Genomic DNA, 19530 nt, shown 5'->3' with positions numbered 1-19530 from the left:
TGTGCGTATTTATTCCCCATCTTAAAAAAAAATAAATAAAAAAATCAAACTTTGCTGTTTGAAATCGTCTCATCCCTACCTGTATTGACTCTCTATTATCCAATCATGCGTCTCTACACAGAAATTGTTGTCCAATCAAGTGTCTCTTTAGTCAAGGTGTTGAGGCGTACATCGCCGTCTGATTGGCTGAGCCGTCCAGGTTGTACTCGCATTTCATTTAGGTCGAGCTCCCTGGAGTGCCGTCACGTAAGTACTTGCTATTTTCGTCCTAGTATTATTTTTTTCTAACTTGTGATTATTTCGGTTTGGCCTTCAAACTATTTCGGTTCACTTCAAACTTAACGCCGCGTTATCTGCAATGAAATGTGAAACTGCGGGAAAAGTTACTCACTTGATTGGTAAATACACACCCGATAGTACAGTGCTACTACTGTACAGTAATGTGCGAACATTTTTGCGTGATGGCTCCAAAGAACACAATCTTTTAGGAAGTAAGATTCGATAAGAAGCTGTTGATCGGAGCTGTATTTTTTTTATTTATGACACCTACCAGGAACTGAAAGTCGAGGTCAAATTCAAGTTATCCCGCTTTACGAATCAGCATATTCTCTTCGGGAAATGCGCAGGGCAGAGAGGAAGGAAAAAAAAACCTTCCTCCAACCGTTACCATAGACATTTTCCCTTCTACGGTAAAGTTTTTACTTAATCCGAACAAAGTTCTTTCCATTCGTGTCATCAGGTGAGTCATTTAGTACCCAGCAATACAACCAGTTTCTGTTTTGTTGTTTCGAGAATTGGGTGTACAACGTCAACTCGTCGTTTTGTCCAAATCGTTGATTTAAATTCAAATGCATATAATGTAGGTTGATTTGGAATGTGTTGAGTATTTTACTTAAATATCAACTATTTAGAATCGGCCTTTTATTTACTCACTTTTGAGGCGTTTTCATAAGTGATGATAATTTATTCACTGCAGAAAATAAAGAGGAAATGAAATGTTATTATCCTGCAAAGGAAGGGATTAAGGATTTTACTTTTCAGTTGACTTACTGTATATATTTCAGTCAGAAAATAAAACATGGCTGCAACCGAAGATGCCCTTTCCGTGGAGAGATCTGAAGACACTTTGGACGCCCGCAAACTATTTTCAAATAGGTACATGATATGGCGCACTCACTCTCTGCAGGCATGACTTTGTGACATTTAAACGTAGGTCAAGGAAATGTTTTAATTGAAGTCGTTAACTACTGCTCTTTCACCTGAATGCAACCACTTGCTTTTAACGTAATGAAGTAGTAGCTTCTTTTCTTTTTTTTCTTAACGTGACCAAATGAAACTATACTGTAAATTGATGTCATTGGCAGAATTTACTGTACATGGGTCGAGTGATTTTTGTGTACCCAATCAATGCTAGCTTGCCACAAAGAAATGCAAATGAATGTGATGTTCTAATATGGCCACACAATACAAATAAATCATTGAAAAAGCAGGAATTATAAATCTAAACTACAGCAAAAGTGTAAAACTTTCATAGGGTCCCAAATATTGTACATTACAGGTGTATAAATCATTAAACCAGCAACGTATGTAATGTAATATGTGGGTATCACCCTTGTTTAAATTAATGGGGAGCCTGTAGATGAACAAGATGTCAAACAAACAATGTACACGTATATATGGTTGAGGTTCTATACCATTGCTGGAAAAACAACTGCTGTACTGAGTCAACTGTCTGACAAAACCACAAAATTGCTTCACTGACCTGCCAAATAGAGTTAAAGGGAACATTTGAGTTTAAAGCCGTTTAGCAGGTTTCGCAACCTCATCTTCATAATCCTAAATGTTGTTCATGACTCTGGCTGGACCTTTTTTCAGGAACAATCCCTCCAATGGCAGTAAGAAAGATGAGGAACCAGACTCTGTGCCCACCAGAAAGGCATCAGCCCACAACCCATATCAGTACAAGATGGACTACCCACACATGGGAATCTGCCTGATTATCAACAATAAGAACTTCGACAGGAGCACAAGTAAATACGCCCTCTAAACCTGTCTAGTGGGCTAATGACTACACGGTTGTCTAATTCACTTTATTGTCCCTTTGACAAATGCTTTGTGAATTCATGATTCAACATTTTGTACTACCCCCAAAATGTCAGTCAGGCCTGCTTTCCGACATCGGTGTGTCAGGTGTGAAGTAGTGAAAAGCCCCGTGGAAATTGTCACGAAATTTTGTCCCGTATGTCTGCTCAATTGATGGAGATGTTCATGCACTTTACAGCTGGATGGGGTATGATTAATGTAATGGCCTTATGGTTACATCAGGTGTTTTTTATTTGAACATTTCTTATTCATTGCAGCTTTTCACTTACTGCAGGTGTTTGGAATGTATCTGCCGTGATAAATGGGGTTCATTGTACTTTGCAAAAAGTCGGTAGATTGGTTTAACTTGTGCCTTAATGTTTACATATCCAAATCCTCATCAGTATCTATTTCTCTCGGTGTTCTGTCTCAAATCATTGGAGCGTATTTCTGCTTGTTTCTTCCCAGAGATGAGCACTCGAAACGGGACAGACGTCGACGCTGCATTTGCCATGAAGACTTTTTCAGAACTTGGTTACACTATTAAAGTGGTCACTGATCAGACTATAAAGCAGATGAAGAGTCTAATGTTGAGTGGTAATTGATTTTTCTTTTTTTCTGTTATTGCTCATGATGTTATCAGTGAAAGACTAATATTTGGTCGGAATATTGAGTGGCATATAAATCTAGAACCAAAAAATGCTTGGTTTAAAAAAAATATCAATACTTTTCAAAAGGTGCGGTTATGTCACTTTGTCTTTGTTTCTTTATGTCTGTGTCTGCAGTAGCCCAAGAGGACCACAGCAACAGGGCGTCTTTTGTGTGTGTGTTGCTAAGTCATGGTGAAGAAGGTGTAATTTTTGGAACTGATGGTTTTGAATTGCTTGAAAACTTGACAAAACCTTTCAAAGGACACCGTTGCAGAAGTCTGGTGGGAAAACCAAAGCTCTTCTTCATACAGGTTAGTAAACCCTCAGGGATCTCCGTTGCCTTTTCCATTTTTTTTAACAATTTTGGCTGCGTTAATGCAAATGGAATGAAACTTCCCTCAAGTGAGCTTTTTTTTTTCGGATTTTGTCATTTCAAAATATTTTTGTTAAATTCAACACACAAATCATTTTTGAAATTTCTTGTTATTTTCTTGATTTAATCCATCAATTTGGATAATTTTGATTTATTCATTTATTTTGTTTTTTACATGATCATATAATTTCTGAATTGCTTTACAAGGGAGCAATTTCATATAACACTCTTGTAGAGGTGGCTGAACAACTTGTGGAGTGGGAGGGGGGGCACAGAATGCAACCATGCTCATAAATGAAATACACATCACTTTGATGGTTGCTCCGTGTAATTATGTGACTGATAAGCATTGCGCTCAGATAGACACCGCCCGCTGCAATAAAGGCAAAGGGGCACATGAAAGGCAGGGCAGCAGGGCGGAACCGTGCCCCCAGTGCCTGGTTCTGCTGCTGCTGATATACTTCATTTCTGAAAGATGTGTTTAATGACTTGCTGCACTCAAGTGGAAAAAAATGCAAGAGGCAATTTGGATTTTATGAAGCGTTTATACCCTCTACTGACCATACGCGAAAATTACATTCTAAGCGCACACAAGATTGGAAAAAAGGCAGTTCTGAGAAGATAACATGGTTTCATTTTGTTAGTCTCTAAATAAAGTTGCTAAGTTGGCAACACTCCGTATAACAAACGCCGTATACTGTACTTGCTTTCGACAGAACAGACTATGGAATTTAAAAAATGTATACCCAAACTCATCGTGGGTGATTTCATTTTATTTTAATTCAATAATTTATAAAGCACACTTCTATTTCAGGCATGCCGTGGCTCAGAATTGGACGGAGGGGCTGATGTCCAAGCCGACAGTGTGGAGGAGCAAACGTCGGAGAAGATTCCTGTGGAGGCCGACTTCTTATATGCCTATTCGACAGCTCCAGGTAACCCCGCATCATGTCATCACGATACGAATTTGGCAAGGAATTTTCTGAATAGCGTTTAAAAACACTTAAGTTTAATGTAGCAACGCCATACTTGAAGTTAAATGAGTATAAGTACCTTTGCTAACAATGAAAACGATCCAACAGGCTATTACTCATGGAGGAATACGCAAAACGGTTCGTGGTTCATGCAAGCATTGTGTGAGATGTTGAATCGTTACAAAGGAGAGTTGGAACTGATGCAGATCATGACTCGGGTCAACTACAAGGTGGCAATGCACTTCGAATCCAGCTCCAACCTTCCTGGGTTTACCGGCAAGAAACAGATTCCCTGCATTGTCTCAATGTTAACCAAAGACTTTTACTTCCCTGAATAAACTGATGATGGCCGTTGTGAACAGTTGCAAAATAATTTAGGCTATGAACTGCGTTTTTTTTTGTTTTTTCTTTTTCATTTTAAAGTGTTAATTCATAGAAATGTTTTCTTATTTTCCTCTTTACGAAACTACATTTAGCTTGAAGTGCTTTGGGAAATTATTGAGTGGTGTGTGAATGCATGGTCATCTGTTTTTTTTTTGGCACTATATGGTTTGAACATTTCACAACACAATTAAAAGTGCTTCCATTAGGTTGCCAATATAGTAAGTCAAGTTTTTTTTAAATATATGTTTTAAGGGAGGGGTGACAAAGTCTAAGTCTCTAAAATTAAGCGTGTGAAACTCCTTTTATCCGAGGAGATGCAGCGCCATTTTCACACATGAAAGTATGGCCTTGCCAACAAACACTGACAATAAATTCTATCTATAATTCAGATTGGGAAACCTGCCTGTTGTCCAATAAAATCTTACCATGTACTTTCGATGCTCCAGACAAATCAGGCACTCAAGTCCTCAAAAAATAAAGATGACAAATACAATTATGAATACGGATTGACTGTTGGTTATATTTCCTTTTTTATGTGCCACTGTGGGTATCCCACTTGTTGCCATTCATTCAATAGAATAAGTCTTGGTGTTGAATTAAAATCAGATGATCATTTTTTCAGTATTCATACTTTTTGACATATTTGTATGGTCACATGTATGAGATTTTTCTACTGTAATTGCCTCGACTCAATAAATGCTGGCAAACACTGCTGTATGCCTTTGTGTACTTAAGTGTACGACAAAACAATTTTCTACCCGATTTACATTTCCTGTTGTTGCATCGCTGATGAAATTTGGAAAGGCACACCTCTACACTCTCTGCCAGTTCCTTAATAAATGGGTAACCATGTAAATATTAATTAATAATTGTGTCACCACAATCAAAATTACGTCATACTCATCATTACATAACAATGATTTTTATTTTGTTATTTATAGAAAATGCACAATTGTGAGGAGCCTGTCGACATAAAACAATTATTCCTCAGTCTCCCAATGCTCATTTGTTATACTTCATTCATTTATTGGTTACAATGATTATCTAGATTGAAGAACTCAACTCAGTGCAACACAAGAGCACTTTACAACCACCTAGCTGTAACAAAATGAAAAATAAGTATACAATGAATGATGAATTATAACATGGATCCTAATCTGATTTTCTGAAGCAACATTGGTTTAGTTGAATTAACTGTCAAAGGATCTTCGCCCTGCTTTCGTTTCCTGCAACATTGATCCTGAAAGCAGAGTGAGGCTGCAGAGCGACTACAATGGAGGAAGTGAAAATGAAATCCAACACAAAGATCGTCTCTGTCCGTTAAAAGGCGCATGAGGCATAACATTTTTGCGTCTCGGTTTTTTTTTTTTTTTTAACTCTTGATGACGCTTGAACAGCTTAATGTCGGAGCCGCTCGACTCAATTCACAGCACAGTTTTTTTTGGACAAACACTTGATGAAATGCACTTGGTGTGCAAAGGCAAAAACCAAGCGGAGTGAGCTATCTGCTTCTGAAATCTTTTTGGGGCCACACACTTCCGCGTTGGCGAGCGGGGAAGTAGGAGGGGGATTTCCAAGTGGATCCCCCGCTACCCGAGCTAACCTTGTTTTGCTTTCGCTCTCCACCAAAAACGCAACAGAACAACGCTCTCACTTTCCCTTTGCCACTAGTCCCCCCCCCCAAAAAAAACTAATTCGAAATTCCACCCGGCCATTGGTGCATGTTATTCAGACAGAAGCTGCACAAAATCTACAGGTAACACAATTTCCGCATATTACCACCACCATCACCGCCGCTGCGGCTGCTGCTTGCTTTTACTTTTGACTGACTTCCCTTGCGGGCTTGTTATGATGGATCCTTGCTCGCCTTGTAAGCGAAAGTACTCCTTTTACGTTCGCTTTTGTTTAGGTGCACTGGCTTTTATTTTCACTTTTGGCTCAGTTTGTTTGCTTGTGGCCATCCGAGGAGTGACTGATGGTTGTTAAGTGGTTATGCTGTTGTTATAGACTGCATTTTAATCGCGTTTCTAAGTGTCATTGTTGATTTCGTGAAATGTGGAATTTGCGTGTAATGTTTTTCCCCCATTCAAACATGCACCAATGTTATTTTTACACTTCGTAACTAAGCCTGATATGTTTGGAGTTTACTATTTCATATGAAAATGAACATCTTTCTTCAAGTGAACACAGTTTTGAAACTTCTGCGCTAGTTTTTGTATCATTTGATCTTCACTATTTATTTTGCTCGAAAAGTAAATTTCCCATATTGCGCAATCTGCCAATTCGCCGTGGTTCAAATAAGCGTAAGCATTAGTTAATGGTTAAACCTTTATTCTATCGATCGCAAGGGCTTTTTCTAAATCCAGCTCATGACTTTCCGGAGACATATTTAATATATGTACTATGGGCATGAGCACTATCACCCTGTTTGACCTGTTCAGTTGCCATGCTGTACCACTCACGGGGTGTGTCACTGGCTGGCTTATCTGGCCTGACGGACTGTGATCAGATCAGATCACATTGCACATAAATAACAGCGTTTTTATATCAAATGGAGTGCGCATGGTGTTAAACTCCACGACTGTTTTTCTTCCATTTTTTTAAAATCATAACTAATGATTAGGAATGCATGTGTCAAACTCAAGGCCTTGGGTCATCACATACGTTTTTGTGGCCCCTTTAAAGCAAGCGAGTAGTTTTCTTGCTTTGGTTTGTAACTTTTAATTTGAACATAAATTGGACATTATTATTTATAATTGGTTGCAGGGATATGGGGAGGGTGAAATAATTATGTATGCATATTTTCAATTTTAGTTCTCTGGTCCATAGTTGCTTTGTAGTGGTTTTCTTAATTAATCTAAAAATGTCCATGATTCCACCATCCAAATTGTTTACGTTGCGTATTTCCTGCTCCAATACATGGGAACAACTCAAACGTGTGCAGCAACCAGCCTCACCTCACCTCAGATTGCGCAATCCCTCACTAACTGGATTGAGGAGGTTTGTAACTGGCAAGTCCCTGTTTTTGTCTCTCTTCACATCTGCAGCATCATATTGTCAGACACTTAATATGCATTCAAATCTCCCGTAATCATATTTATTATTTGTGTCTTGTATATTACATTTTGCTCAGTGCTTTAATTGGAAGTTCAAGTGCCAATACTCCCCTTATTCAACTGTTGCCAGGTAAATTAGGTGATGCATATACAATATATTATAAGATAATTATAAATGATCTGCATTTTCTGTACAACTCCTGGTTCATGTAGTCCTAGAAGCTTTATTTTCCCTTTACTTTTTAGCACTTCCACCTCACAGTTCTGAGATTTGGTGTTCAAATCTTGGCTCTGTGTGGAGTTTACATGTTCTCCACATTCCTGCGTGGGTTTTGTCTGGTTACTCTGACTTTCTCCCTCGTCACCAAACATGCAAGTTAGGCACACTAAACCTTTCTTAGGTGTGAATGTGAGTCTGTTGTCTGCTGCCCAGTCCGCAGTGCATGCTGCCTCTCGCCCAAAGTCAGCTTGGGTGAACTCTAGGTTAGCCGCATCCCTGATAAGGACGAGTATTGAAAATAAATGGAGGCCAAACTGTTGCTTTCATAAAACCTTCAACTGAGCATTTGAACATTCTGCATATTTGTCATTGACCAGCACGCTTTTCACAAAAAAGTTCTATATACCTCCAATATATGCAGATGTGCATGTGTATACCTGTGTTCAGATACCACAATGCCTGTAGATAGAATGAGGATGCGGCCGTGGCTGGAGGAACAGATCAACTCCTGCCAGATACCAGGCCTCAAATGGGTTAACAAAGTAAGTACTTCCACTGGCACGCATCCTCGGTGAGAATGCACAATATAGAAATGGTTTTAACAAATCGTGATTGTACCATAGGACTGAACAATTTTAGGAAAAGATTAAATTGCGATCAAGGTTTTTAAAATGGTTCAACGCTGCAAACATGCTGCTTGCTGTCATACTTTTGTAAATCTGTAATTAGGTGTAATAGTTGGGGATATTCCATCAAGATTTTTTTTCAAATAATATTCACTCTAGAGAACTCACAGATATGAATACCAAGTGCCAATACCACGAGTACTTATGGTGCAGAAAATGTAAATAAATTCAAGACCTTAGTATTTCTGTGAATTATTTAAAAGTGATAGGTCAACATTTCCTGTTAAAAGGGTCAAAAGGTATCCTATTTATTCTTCTCTCTGCTTCTTCTCATTCAGATTTTGCATTTTTATTTAAACTGCATTTTCTGTCATGTAGTCAAATCCATTCAAATTCCCCAAAATTCATCCGTTCTAAAAAAAACAGTCCATTAGCAAAGCAAAATTGATTTAAAAAAAATCATTTGAGACCTATTTTTGTGTAACTATCCTTACTCTTCTGGCGTATAATAATGCAAACAAACGGAAATAACATTGCCCATATCAAGATTTAATATACTTGACCTTGCGCTCCTCGCCATGGTTCATTTCTGGTTTTCGAGCGTGCTAACTATAAAGATGTTGGCCTAATTCATTTCGCGATACATAATTGGAATATAAATTGGAATATTCATTTTCTGTTCATAGCCGGGGGGAAAAAAAGGACTTTTGGAAGGAGGGGTGATAGTGTGACATGGACGCGATCTTTTTTTTAACCAAATCTGCTGATTGGTTAGTGTGACTTGTCCAGCGTTAGCATACCACTTCTGACTTTTGAGTTTGAGAGCGCTTAAAAACACAGCTTGATGAACACAAAATCACACCCCAAAATGATAAATCATTCAGTCTTTTTTGTACATTGTACTTTGGGAAAATACGCTAAAAAACAAAAAAAAAAACTCAGTCCGTCATTGTGACTAGTGGCATTTATCTCCAGGAAAAAAGGATCTTCCAGATCCCTTGGATGCATGCTGCTCGCCATGGCTGGGACTTGGAGAAAGATGCTCCACTCTTCATGAGATGGGCCATGCATACTGGTAAACACCCTGTCTGTAACGGGACATTGGGATTTCCTCAGCTTGTTGTAGAAGCAATCATTTGAAAAGGAAATTGGATGCAGAAAATACAAATCAACTGTTTCTTGTCTGTTTCCTGCTTTGTAGATGTGGTAAAAATGAAGCTTCAAGATATTTCATGAACCGGTTGTTGTTTTCTTTTGACTCCTCTAGATGGCACTGTTGGTTTAAATGAAGGGGTTGAAGAAATGGCGAGCCAGTGTCCTTTTAGCCCTATCTTAAACAGAGAGTGCCATCTAGAGGAGTCAAAAAATAAAACTACTGCTTCATGAAGCATCTTGAAGCTTCATTTTACCACATCATTAATAATATAATGAGAGAAATCTGACTAAGGTCTTCACTTCGATGAATATCCATCAATCTATTTTTCTGTTCTGCTTATCGCCATTACAGTCATGGGCATGGCAACCTAATTAAAGCTAATTTGATAATCAAACTAGTAGCATTTTGCTTTAATCATTACCTAAGAAGTAGCTTTCTGGTTTCAGAAAGGTTAGTGACCCCAGGTTTACAAACACACATTTTTAGTTGACAAAGGATGAGATCTTATCGAATGCAGCTAAAACAACTTACTGCAATGTTAAACTGATACTCTGAATAAACATATATCAAACTGTTTTTTTTCTTCTAGTTAGTCAGGGAGTAGCGGGCGATTTATGTACAATGGTCATTAGATACGAATACATAGTCATGCGAAGTTGCGACCACATGTCATGATGACATGACTCATCTGTGTACTCGTATGTTTAGGTAAGTACCAGCCAGGAAAAGACCGGCCAGACCCGAAGACTTGGAAGGCGAATTTCCGCTGCGCGATGAACAGCCTGCCTGATATCGAGGAGGTGAAGGATAAAAGCAACAAAAAAGGAACAAATGCCTTCCGAGTCTATAAGATACTGTCATCGTCAGAGAGAAGTCTAAGGAAGGGTAAGTGTTGCTTTCAGGATTTCAGTGCGACGATCAAGGTTGACTTTTCTGAAATTCTGCTTTCATCCAGATTTGAAGTCCTGTGCTGCAAATGGATGTGGCTTTTTTTGTGAATATCTGAACAGTGTTTTTCTTTGGATATGCATTTAGGAAAGAAGAGGACCAACAAAGAGAGTAGGCCCAAGGGAAATAAAGAGGTAGATAAACACAGACATGCAACCCACAGCATTGTCAAGATAACAGTGTTTTTTTTTTTTGTTTTTTTTTTTGGACACAACACAAGAATGCTGTACCGTTCCACTCTTAATCATCATCATAAGCACTTTATTATAATTTCTTTATTACATACCAAAAGCACACTATTCCACTATTGTTTGCTTACCGCAAACAACTGATAGCAGTGCGTAGGAAGTGGCTCATGTGTTTCCAGTCAGATTGTGCTAATCGGGAACTGTAATTGGCGACATGACAACATGTTTGTTCCAATGGTTCCGGCCGGTATGCTCTCAGGTCAGTGCTGCTGCAATGTCGCTGTTCAGTTTCACGTCGTCGATTCAAAGCTGGCTACATGCTGTTAAGTCCCTCAAAATATTGTGGGCGCACTCAATGCGTTTCTCGGTTCTGTTTAGCATTCTAGGAAGCTCGGGAAGAAGTTGGTTTAGAATTCTCTTCATAATGCGTCATCAAATGAGGAAAAAACGGCAAGAAATAATATGTGACTTGCTCGTCAGTGTCACACGCGATAGCAAGAAACGACGAGTGGATTTTGTTGAGAATGAGAAATATTTTACGAGACAGTCTTTAACTTTCACCGACACAGTCGAGTTGACTTTTATCAATTGAAGTACTGACTCCCTGTCTTTATCTTCCCCGCTGTCCCCCCACTCGCTCTCTCTCAGGGTGCGTCTCCGTCTTTTGACAGGACACCTCTTCTGTTTCATGCTGTACAAGTTGATGACTTCCGACAGGAATCGCAGGATGCAGTAGAAATGGCTCATACAACCAAAGGTGCCATAACAGCGCTTTAGTCTTGTGTTCATTTTTGCTCTAGTGCTGGTATATCATGTTTTGAATCGTTGCAAGTTGCAGAATATGCATTCAATTATCTTTCGTGTCCATTTGCAGATATTCCTGGTGAGGAAGATCATGTGATTGCAAGCGAGCTCTTACCATTTGTCTGCCAGACAATTGAAGTGAAAACGGAGAATGAAGAGGAGACCGTTAGCTCCTCCCACTTGTACCCTTTTCAAATCTCTCCCGTGTCTTCATATGGCGGTGAGCGGGCACGCAAACACGTCACATTCCACCAAATTGCTGGGACAATTTCGAGTAGATGAGTGACGTAGGATAAGGTTTACGAATGTTATACTCAGATGACGGCAACAGACTGGCGAGTTGAAAGTCGTCTGTAAATTGCCCAAAGCGTGAGAAGCGATTAGTCGACTTTTAGCTTTAAATGCCGACGCGTAGTAGTAAAGTAGACGAGACGACTGATCGGTTCAACCCCCGGTGAATGGTGCGTCACAAAAGCCCGAGCCAGCGATATCATAGCTGACTTGTTGCCAGAAATTGCGAAACATTTTGACATTATTAATTAGCAAGTCGGCAGTGAGTCAGGAATGCGAGATGCCACTGTCTCGTTTATTTACTGTTCTTGAACAACACATACATGAAACGTATCGTGTTGTTAATATTGGACTTGGATTATTGTTGCTACCTGCACATTAGGGCAAATCTAAACATGGTCTATTCTCCATACGAGCCAATTGACATAATTCCTTCTTCATGTCAGCAGATTGTGTATGGCATTCGTCTTATCTTATCTTAAGATAGGTACAGAATGTTTATACTTGTGGAACAGACCATACTGTGGTTTACAATTCTCAGTTTGTAGTAAAAACTTAAGCCAAGTGTGAAATTCAAATATCATGACACCCTCAACCATTGACGCTCAAACTGCTATTTTATTTCTGAGGTGGATTTCAGATTGGACTTTCTCTATTTGGCACCAAACGTTGTGATTGCAGTTGTCTTTTCCAACACGTCACTTGGCAGGTGTTTTCAATCCATCCTTTCTGTTTCTTTCGGTATTATCTGATTTATGACCGATGGGGGTGACGAGACGGGATTTGAATCAGTATGCAAATTTGAATTTTTCTCTTTACAGGTAGCGACACAGACAGCGACATTGAGGACACCCAACAGGTGAGTCTAATGTTCTACACAAATACAAACACACCCACACACACGGGATGGCCTTGTCCAGGAACTCTTGCTATCAAACATTAACAGTCCCGCTTTATAGTTCAATGTACCTGCGTCGAATAGAACGCACAGTGAGGCATACACAAACACATTCAATTGCCCTCCACCATTTCCGAAAAAGAAAAAAAAGATTGACAATTATATTGAATCATTTTCAAGATGAATATTGTTCAAATTAGAATGTAAATAAAACACGAGTTGATTTATGACCTCATTTGGAAGCATTCTTTTTGTAAACCATCCGTTTCTTTTTCTTTTTTTACACACTTAACCACATTAGAGTTGCGACCCCCGTTGACTTCAAGCGAGAGTGAATGAGTTCCACCTTGGACTGGTCACCACACAACCACAGGGCAAATAATGAATTTGACGTGTCGTGACGTGAATTAGAACATAAGTTGGAGCCACCACGCCCACCATGTTTATTTATTTCTTTTTTTTGTATCCAGTATGAGCATTTTTACCTTCCTTGTAATTTTCTGCCCTTTGCTCTAACACCCAGGGTGTCAACCCGGCCTGGAGGCGGGACCATGGCAGGTCAGTTCTTAAGGTGCCCCCTTCCTCCCTCCCCGGCATGGCCACTTTTGTTAGAGGAAGCAAACCTTGCTGCAGAATAACCACCACGCGAGACCCTGACCCCCTCATCAGTTATCACGCCGACAGCTGGCCAACGTCCTACAGCCAGAACTCACTTACGTCTTCCATACCTAGCCACACTCATGAGATGCGGGCCAGCGTCATTATGAAAACCTCAGACCTCACCTCGTCCTAACCTCAAGCCGACATGTTCCTAGTTTTATTTAAGTCAGACATTACCGAGCAGGGATTGGGCCGCCACTTGACTCGTCGGCCATTTATTGGCGAGCATGCTGCCGCATTTCTGCGACTTCCCGACTAAAGAGGCTGCGTTTGAATTTGTCTTCTGCCATTCTCTACAAGTGCACTGGCGACATTCAAGACAATAGACAAGAATTTTGGTTTACTTGTGGCTGCTTGGACGTGTGTCTTCAACGTAGACAATAATCATCTATGCATTCATTATTGACAAAATATTTTGAACTACACCATTTCTCACATTTTGAGCTCAAGATCCAAATGAAAAAAAGAAAACATCTCTCCTGGCCCCCCAAAATCTGCTTATTGATGATAAATAAAACTGCAGAAACATATTCCAGCAAATACTAATCAAAAAGCTTTTGCCAATCAGTACTTTACATGCACAATCAAAACTAACCTTCGACCTCTTTTATGTCCCAATCCAAAATTTGGGATAGGCTTTAAAATTGTCGAGTCTCTGATTGGTAGGAACCACTTACCAAAACATGACGCATGGAATTTTAATTCAGTGTGACTCAAGCCATTGTTTCATAAACATGATCACTTGTGACGTAGTGATAAACTACAAAACAAGCGTGATTTAAAACGGTAGTTGGGTGGCAGTATGGATAGAACCAGTTTGACTAGCTTGGATTCATTCCTCCAGCTCATACTTGCCTTAAGATGTGCCTTAGTGTAGTCATACAGTAAATCATTTGTGAAATGTGTTATGTGTAAAAAAAAAAATATATATATATACATATATTTATTTCGGTGTTTATAAAGAAAGTAAATACCATTTTGGTACCGCATTTTGCCATGGCAACTCCCCATTTGGAAAGTCTGTCTTTAGAATGACCAAGATAACTGACTCTGAATTTCCTCTTTAGGAATTGTAGCAATTCTAAAACGTGATCATGTACACTCAAATTTCACGTCCATGCAAAGCACCGTGCGGTCATTTGAATTGAAAGCACATTAAGAAGTTGTTTAATGGCCACCGTGAACAGGCGCAATCATGACTGTTCAAGTATTCATGTGAACACCTTAATATTGTTTTAAGATATACTTGAAACATTGTGAAACATGTTTAAATTTCACTTCATGTGAAGGAAAATATTATTATTTTTTTAATTAAGAAACAACCAAAAGTTCATTTTGTTTGAATGCTTTGTGCTGCAACTTTTAACTGTATAGTCATCAAAATATTGTGTGAATGATCAGAGATGTTTTTTTAATTTTTTTTTATTTTTAAACGTGTAAAATGTGCTTGAAAGAAATTAATTCAGGGGGTTAAAATGTCATCATTTTTTTATATTGATAGCCAGATGCCATGCAAATTTGCTCCATGTAGGTGGGCCTACATGCTCCAAACTTAGAATAGTTTGTAAAGAGCCAACAAAACGATAATTATGGTCGAGCAACAACAAGCATTATTTTGTGCATTACATGAAGGGAAGACCTCCACCAAAAAAAATTTGGGCACAGATGTGTGAAAAAATGGTCAGCATGGAACAGGATGTTGCGAGTTTGCCTTTCGGAGTAATGCCAAGCCATCATTGCCGTTTGTTTGCTTCCTTTTGAGCCTCTTGGAGTAAATACTTTGGAATCCCTGAGAGCCTGATTTACTAAAATAACCGCAAACCTGGATTGCGTCTGCCAAATGCAAATGCAATTTAATTTCACTGGTTTGAAAGTCAGCCGCTGTGTGTAACAAAAACCTTTTCCATGGCACCCGTTTCCGTACCAGAGCGGAGCGGTCGCTTTCCCGTCATCACTTTGATGCCAATTCGTCATTGATCATACTCAACGGACCAATCAACGGCGTCCGCAATTTAGCGCCGGGCTACTTTGGATTTTAGTCAATCAGGCCCTAATTGGGAAAGTACTGTGATAGCTTGCACATTTGGTTCTTTAATTGCGTCAAAGTATGCATCTGACCCTCTCAGGACAAATTCCCCCAACGCACAGACAGATGAACTGACAAACTCACTGAAACGCTCACTTCTGGGTCTTGTCGTTGACAAATGTGCATAGAGTATCTCATGCGCTTGCAAGCTGCTTCAGCACTTTATATTCTTTCTGTGTGTGTGTGTGTGTGTGTGTGTTCTTATGTGCCTTCGACTGACACATGCAGGTGAGAGCATCGCAGGCATAAGAAACATTGCAAGTCTTCCTCGACGAGTTACTCAGGTCATAGTGTAAGAAATCCTCAAATGGAGGATCCTCAGGGCTTCAAGTGTTTCACCACGCACCTTAATCAGTGAAGGTTGGTGTCGAGCTTTTAAATGACTTTGAGAGTCAGTGATGCGTCCTTCAAGTTAGAACCAGAAGTATTTTGTCCGTTTTTAATTCTTCGGTGGATTTGTTTTTTTTAAGATCACGATTATAATATGATTGGGGGTTTAAAGCGGTTGGGTTGAGAACGGGAGACTGCGGTTTATAAAATGTTGCCTTTTTTTGGGGGGGGGGTCGAAAGCACCGTCATGACTCAAGGCAGTTTTGTCAAATGAGAGCCGAGCATTCATTCTGATCTCATCCTGTGACTCAACTAATCAAGAATCACCAATGAGTGTTGCATTGGCATCCAAGAATCTGATTGCAAAAGCTGGTTGAATTTTTAGGTGAGTACCGCCAGACTAATTTGCATCTTTTTGTAAGCCCTCTATTTACATTCATGTGTAGGCGTGTCTTGATTTTTTTTTTTTTTTTGGTCTTCTCCAAAGTAATCTTGACTTTGTATTGATGTTATCCAGGAGTTTTTTTTTCTGCAAAAATCCACTTTTGTTGTCCAATCATCCTTTTTAATGACACACATGACATAGAACCTACACTGTAAAAAGAAATAAATTGGGAACTTAAAGTCAACATTTTTTTTTCCACTCTGGTGAAAAGTAGCTTACCCACATTTTACAACTACATTAAAAAAAAGTTTTCTGACCTTATTGTTTTTTGTGTTGTCCCCCAACTTAAAGATAATAGAAATTGTTTTGGATCAAATCACTTGCTTGCTATGTTGTGCTAACTAAAAATGTTGCCATAAATGTCAGTTAGTTACCTTTTAAAGTTGTTCCAACTTAAATTACGGATTTAGCCCCAAATAAATAAATATATTTAGTTTTTTTACAGCTGGGGTACACTCGAGCCTGGTTTCATTAGTTCCACTTTCATTTCACTTTGACTTCTTAAAATGTAGTGAAGGCAAACACCTTGCCATTTGTTGACCTCTTCTCAACCCAATAGAATATGATTTTACTCCAAAAAAAAATAAAATAAAATTCACTGAATACTTCTGGTCTTAACTGTATATGGAACAGATAGAGAAACGTTCTACTCATCACTAAATGAATGTACTCAGGCAAACATGGACACCAACGTTAAAACGGCCCTACTTGCTAAAATTGCACATTGGAGGACTAAAATACGCCAAATCAGAAAATGCTGGTGGCATGCAAAGTTGTAAAATTCCGACAGCGACGTTGCATGTGGAATGTTTTGCTATTTGTCTTTGCTTATAATGGCAACCCCCTGAACCATGCATGCCAAAAGATCAATTGCAAATCTGCTGTTTTATTTGAACTCATTTACTCCCATTGACGGCTAAAGACGTCAAAGATCCTTTTTTTTTTTTTTTTTTTTCAACTCGGCTGGTAGTGAATGAGTTAAGCAAGCCCTAAAACGCATTTCAGACTGGAAGCACAGATACAAAGGAACATGATTCTTTTATGCAAATTTTTTTTTTTTTTTTTTTTTTTTAAATCTAATTAAATTTGAAATGGTTGTAAGTTTCCCGAGTGATAGCCTAGCCTTACCAATTGTGTCTTCTTATTTTGATTTCTTTGTCAGCAATTTTCCATCCTCTTCAGGTATTTCTCTTACCGTGCTTTACTCGCCACTGGCATATCGGCAACAATTGTTCAAACGACCAAATGAGACTTTTGTTGTTTATTGTACCAATTGTTCATGCTGTAAATGTGCTAAAGGGCTACGATTAACTCACTTGCCAACATGTTGGGTAGCGCTAAGTTAAATGAATCCTTAACGTGTTTTGAATGTTCTGTCTTTGTTGAATTGAAAGTATGGATTTATTGGCTGTATTTTGGAGTTTGTGTTCTTAAAGGGGTGTGTGTTTTTATGTCGGCGTCACACTTTATGTGAATTCAATTGCATTTGTTTTATTGGGGGTGAAGTTGGCAAGTGAGTTCATCAGTTGACCTTCAGAGACGATGCAATATTGACTTTGACATCTCGCAGTGCTCTTTTTCCGCCCGCAAACCAAAACGCACAACGGTGAACTTGGATTGTCTGCTGTAAAATAATTCTAAAGAAGCTGTGCAATGTACATTGAATACACAAATGGAAAAAAAAAACATTGCATTTAAGTTATGTATCTCGTCTCACCCACAAAGAACAATTTTTACTTGACTAGGAAGAATGAACGGGTTTTGTGCCAAGTTTTTAACACTGCTGAATCGCTGTGTAAATCTGAATAAAGACTCTTTTGTATTTTTTTTCCCGGGTTTCTCGTATTTACAAAGTCGAACAGATGCAGATTGCTCTGAGTTTATCTTTTGCACTCATAAAGGTCAAAGTCCACTTTTATATGGCTTGTAGGAGAAGTAACTTCTACCTGTGGTAAAGTTATATAAGAAAACGACTGCTGGTGCCTGTACAGTGTGTTCCATTGTGAGAGAAGATACACGCTGTGCCAAGGTTTACAAGTTCGTACATGTATGGACTTCAGAGGAAGATATGAGTCTCAATGGTGAGAAAGCTCACTGAAATGTATAATGGCAGAAATATTGAGTCAAGTTGATGTAGCAACAGATGTGACCGTAAGAGAATGTATGTAGGCTTCAATTAACCAACAATAATTTCTTATATAATGAGAACAAATGTTTTATTTGTACATATGTGTGCGTGCGTGTCTATGCATATACAATATGCATAAGTATATACAATACAAATTATAATATATTATTATTATTATAGCTGTAATACGTCTTCATCCAGAATATTTCTGTAGATACAACCACTCCGCTACATAGTTTTAAAAACTCAGTGAAGAGGTCATATACTAAATTCTGTTTGCACTATAAATTATGGCATAAGCCCTGATGGGAGTTGAATAGTGATTTTTTTTTTCTTACCATCCATTAATAATAAGGAAAACATACATTAATTAAATGAAATCAAATTAAAATATACTGTAATTATTTCTTCATATTGAAAATATTAATGATGAAATATTTTTAAAAAGAAATGCATAGAGCTTGAGCCTTTTTATAGCTTGTTTATTGAAAGAGGTATTTTTTGTTTTGTTTGGTCTTTGTAGTACTGCAAGTGTCCAGCAGGTAGCACTGTAGGTTTAGCAATAATTGCGTCATCAAGTCAAGTCATCTTTTGGCCAAATTGTGATATCTGCATTACTTTGCACTCCTTTCCCTGCGAGCAAGACATTCAACGCTAGGACCACCAGCACTACTTTGGACATCCAAACCAAACCCCTAACCCTGACCCAAACAATAACCTTAAAAACCTAACACTGACCTTAAATATAAACCCTACCACGAAACCCCCGTGTGTTACCCAGCTGTGATGGTTGAATGGTTAATCCCTCTGCTTGGTGTACAGGCGACCCTGGTTTGAATCTGACACATTTGGTGTTTTTATAGACACCCTAACCCTAACCCTAACCCTAACCCTAACCCTAACCCTAACCCTAACCCAACCCTAACCCTAACCCTAACCCTAACCCTAACCCTAACCCTAACCCTAACCGTTTTGTTGCTACAAACAAAATGGCACAAAGTATGCAAAATAGGATTCGGCTGTCTCCAAATAAAGAATTTGACCTTTCATTGATTCGTTTTCATTTGGTAAGAGTTCATGTTTCTTAGAATTTACAGACACTATATATTTATATATATATATATACACATATATATATATACATATATATATATATATATATACACATATATATATATATACATATACATATATATATAGTCAATTAAATAGAATATGTATTTTCATTTTG

General features: G+C 38.6%; 2 protein-coding genes across 6 annotated transcripts; both read left to right on the top strand.

The window, feature by feature from the left end:
• The first annotated feature begins 163 nt into the window (after nt 1-163).
• Nucleotides 164-5173, top strand: LOC148338447 (caspase-3-like). 2 transcript variants are annotated; one of them, XM_088293816.1, is made up of 7 exons: nt 164-246; nt 1065-1155; nt 1876-2030; nt 2551-2679; nt 2868-3043; nt 3920-4040; nt 4188-5173. In XM_088293816.1, the coding sequence occupies exons 2-7, from the start codon at nt 1079-1081 to the stop codon at nt 4415-4417; spliced, it is 888 nt and encodes a 295-aa protein (XP_088149942.1). In that variant the 5' UTR covers nt 164-246; nt 1065-1078; the 3' UTR covers nt 4418-5173. The 2 variants fall into 2 exon arrangements, with proteins under 2 accessions (XP_088149942.1, XP_088149943.1); XM_088293817.1 differs by lacking the exon at nt 164-246 and adding an exon at nt 276-739.
• An 868-nt stretch (nt 5174-6041) lies between these two features.
• On the top strand, nt 6042-14506 carry irf2b (interferon regulatory factor 2b). 4 transcript variants are annotated; one of them, XM_088294540.1, is made up of 10 exons: nt 6042-6219; nt 7408-7463; nt 8187-8281; nt 9341-9440; nt 10230-10406; nt 10557-10603; nt 11306-11414; nt 11532-11681; nt 12574-12611; nt 13174-14506. In XM_088294540.1, the coding sequence occupies exons 3-10, from the start codon at nt 8195-8197 to the stop codon at nt 13441-13443; spliced, it is 978 nt and encodes a 325-aa protein (XP_088150666.1). In that variant the 5' UTR covers nt 6042-6219; nt 7408-7463; nt 8187-8194; the 3' UTR covers nt 13444-14506. The 4 variants fall into 4 exon arrangements, with proteins under 4 accessions (XP_088150666.1, XP_088150664.1, XP_088150667.1 ...); XM_088294541.1 differs by lacking the exon at nt 6042-6219 and adding an exon at nt 6249-6333; XM_088294538.1 differs by lacking the exon at nt 7408-7463.
• The last annotated feature ends 5024 nt before the right edge of the window (nt 14507-19530 follow it).

The sequence above is a fragment of the Idiotropiscis lumnitzeri genome, chromosome 4, assembly GCF_059441095.1.
Source record: "Idiotropiscis lumnitzeri isolate Australia: NSW breed Sydney's pygmy pipehorse chromosome 4, RoL_Ilum_1.0, whole genome shotgun sequence".
Classification (NCBI taxonomy): Eukaryota; Metazoa; Chordata; class Actinopteri; order Syngnathiformes; family Syngnathidae; genus Idiotropiscis; species Idiotropiscis lumnitzeri.
Note: the sequence above shows the minus strand (reverse complement) of the source record. Positions and strands in the feature narration are given on the sequence as shown.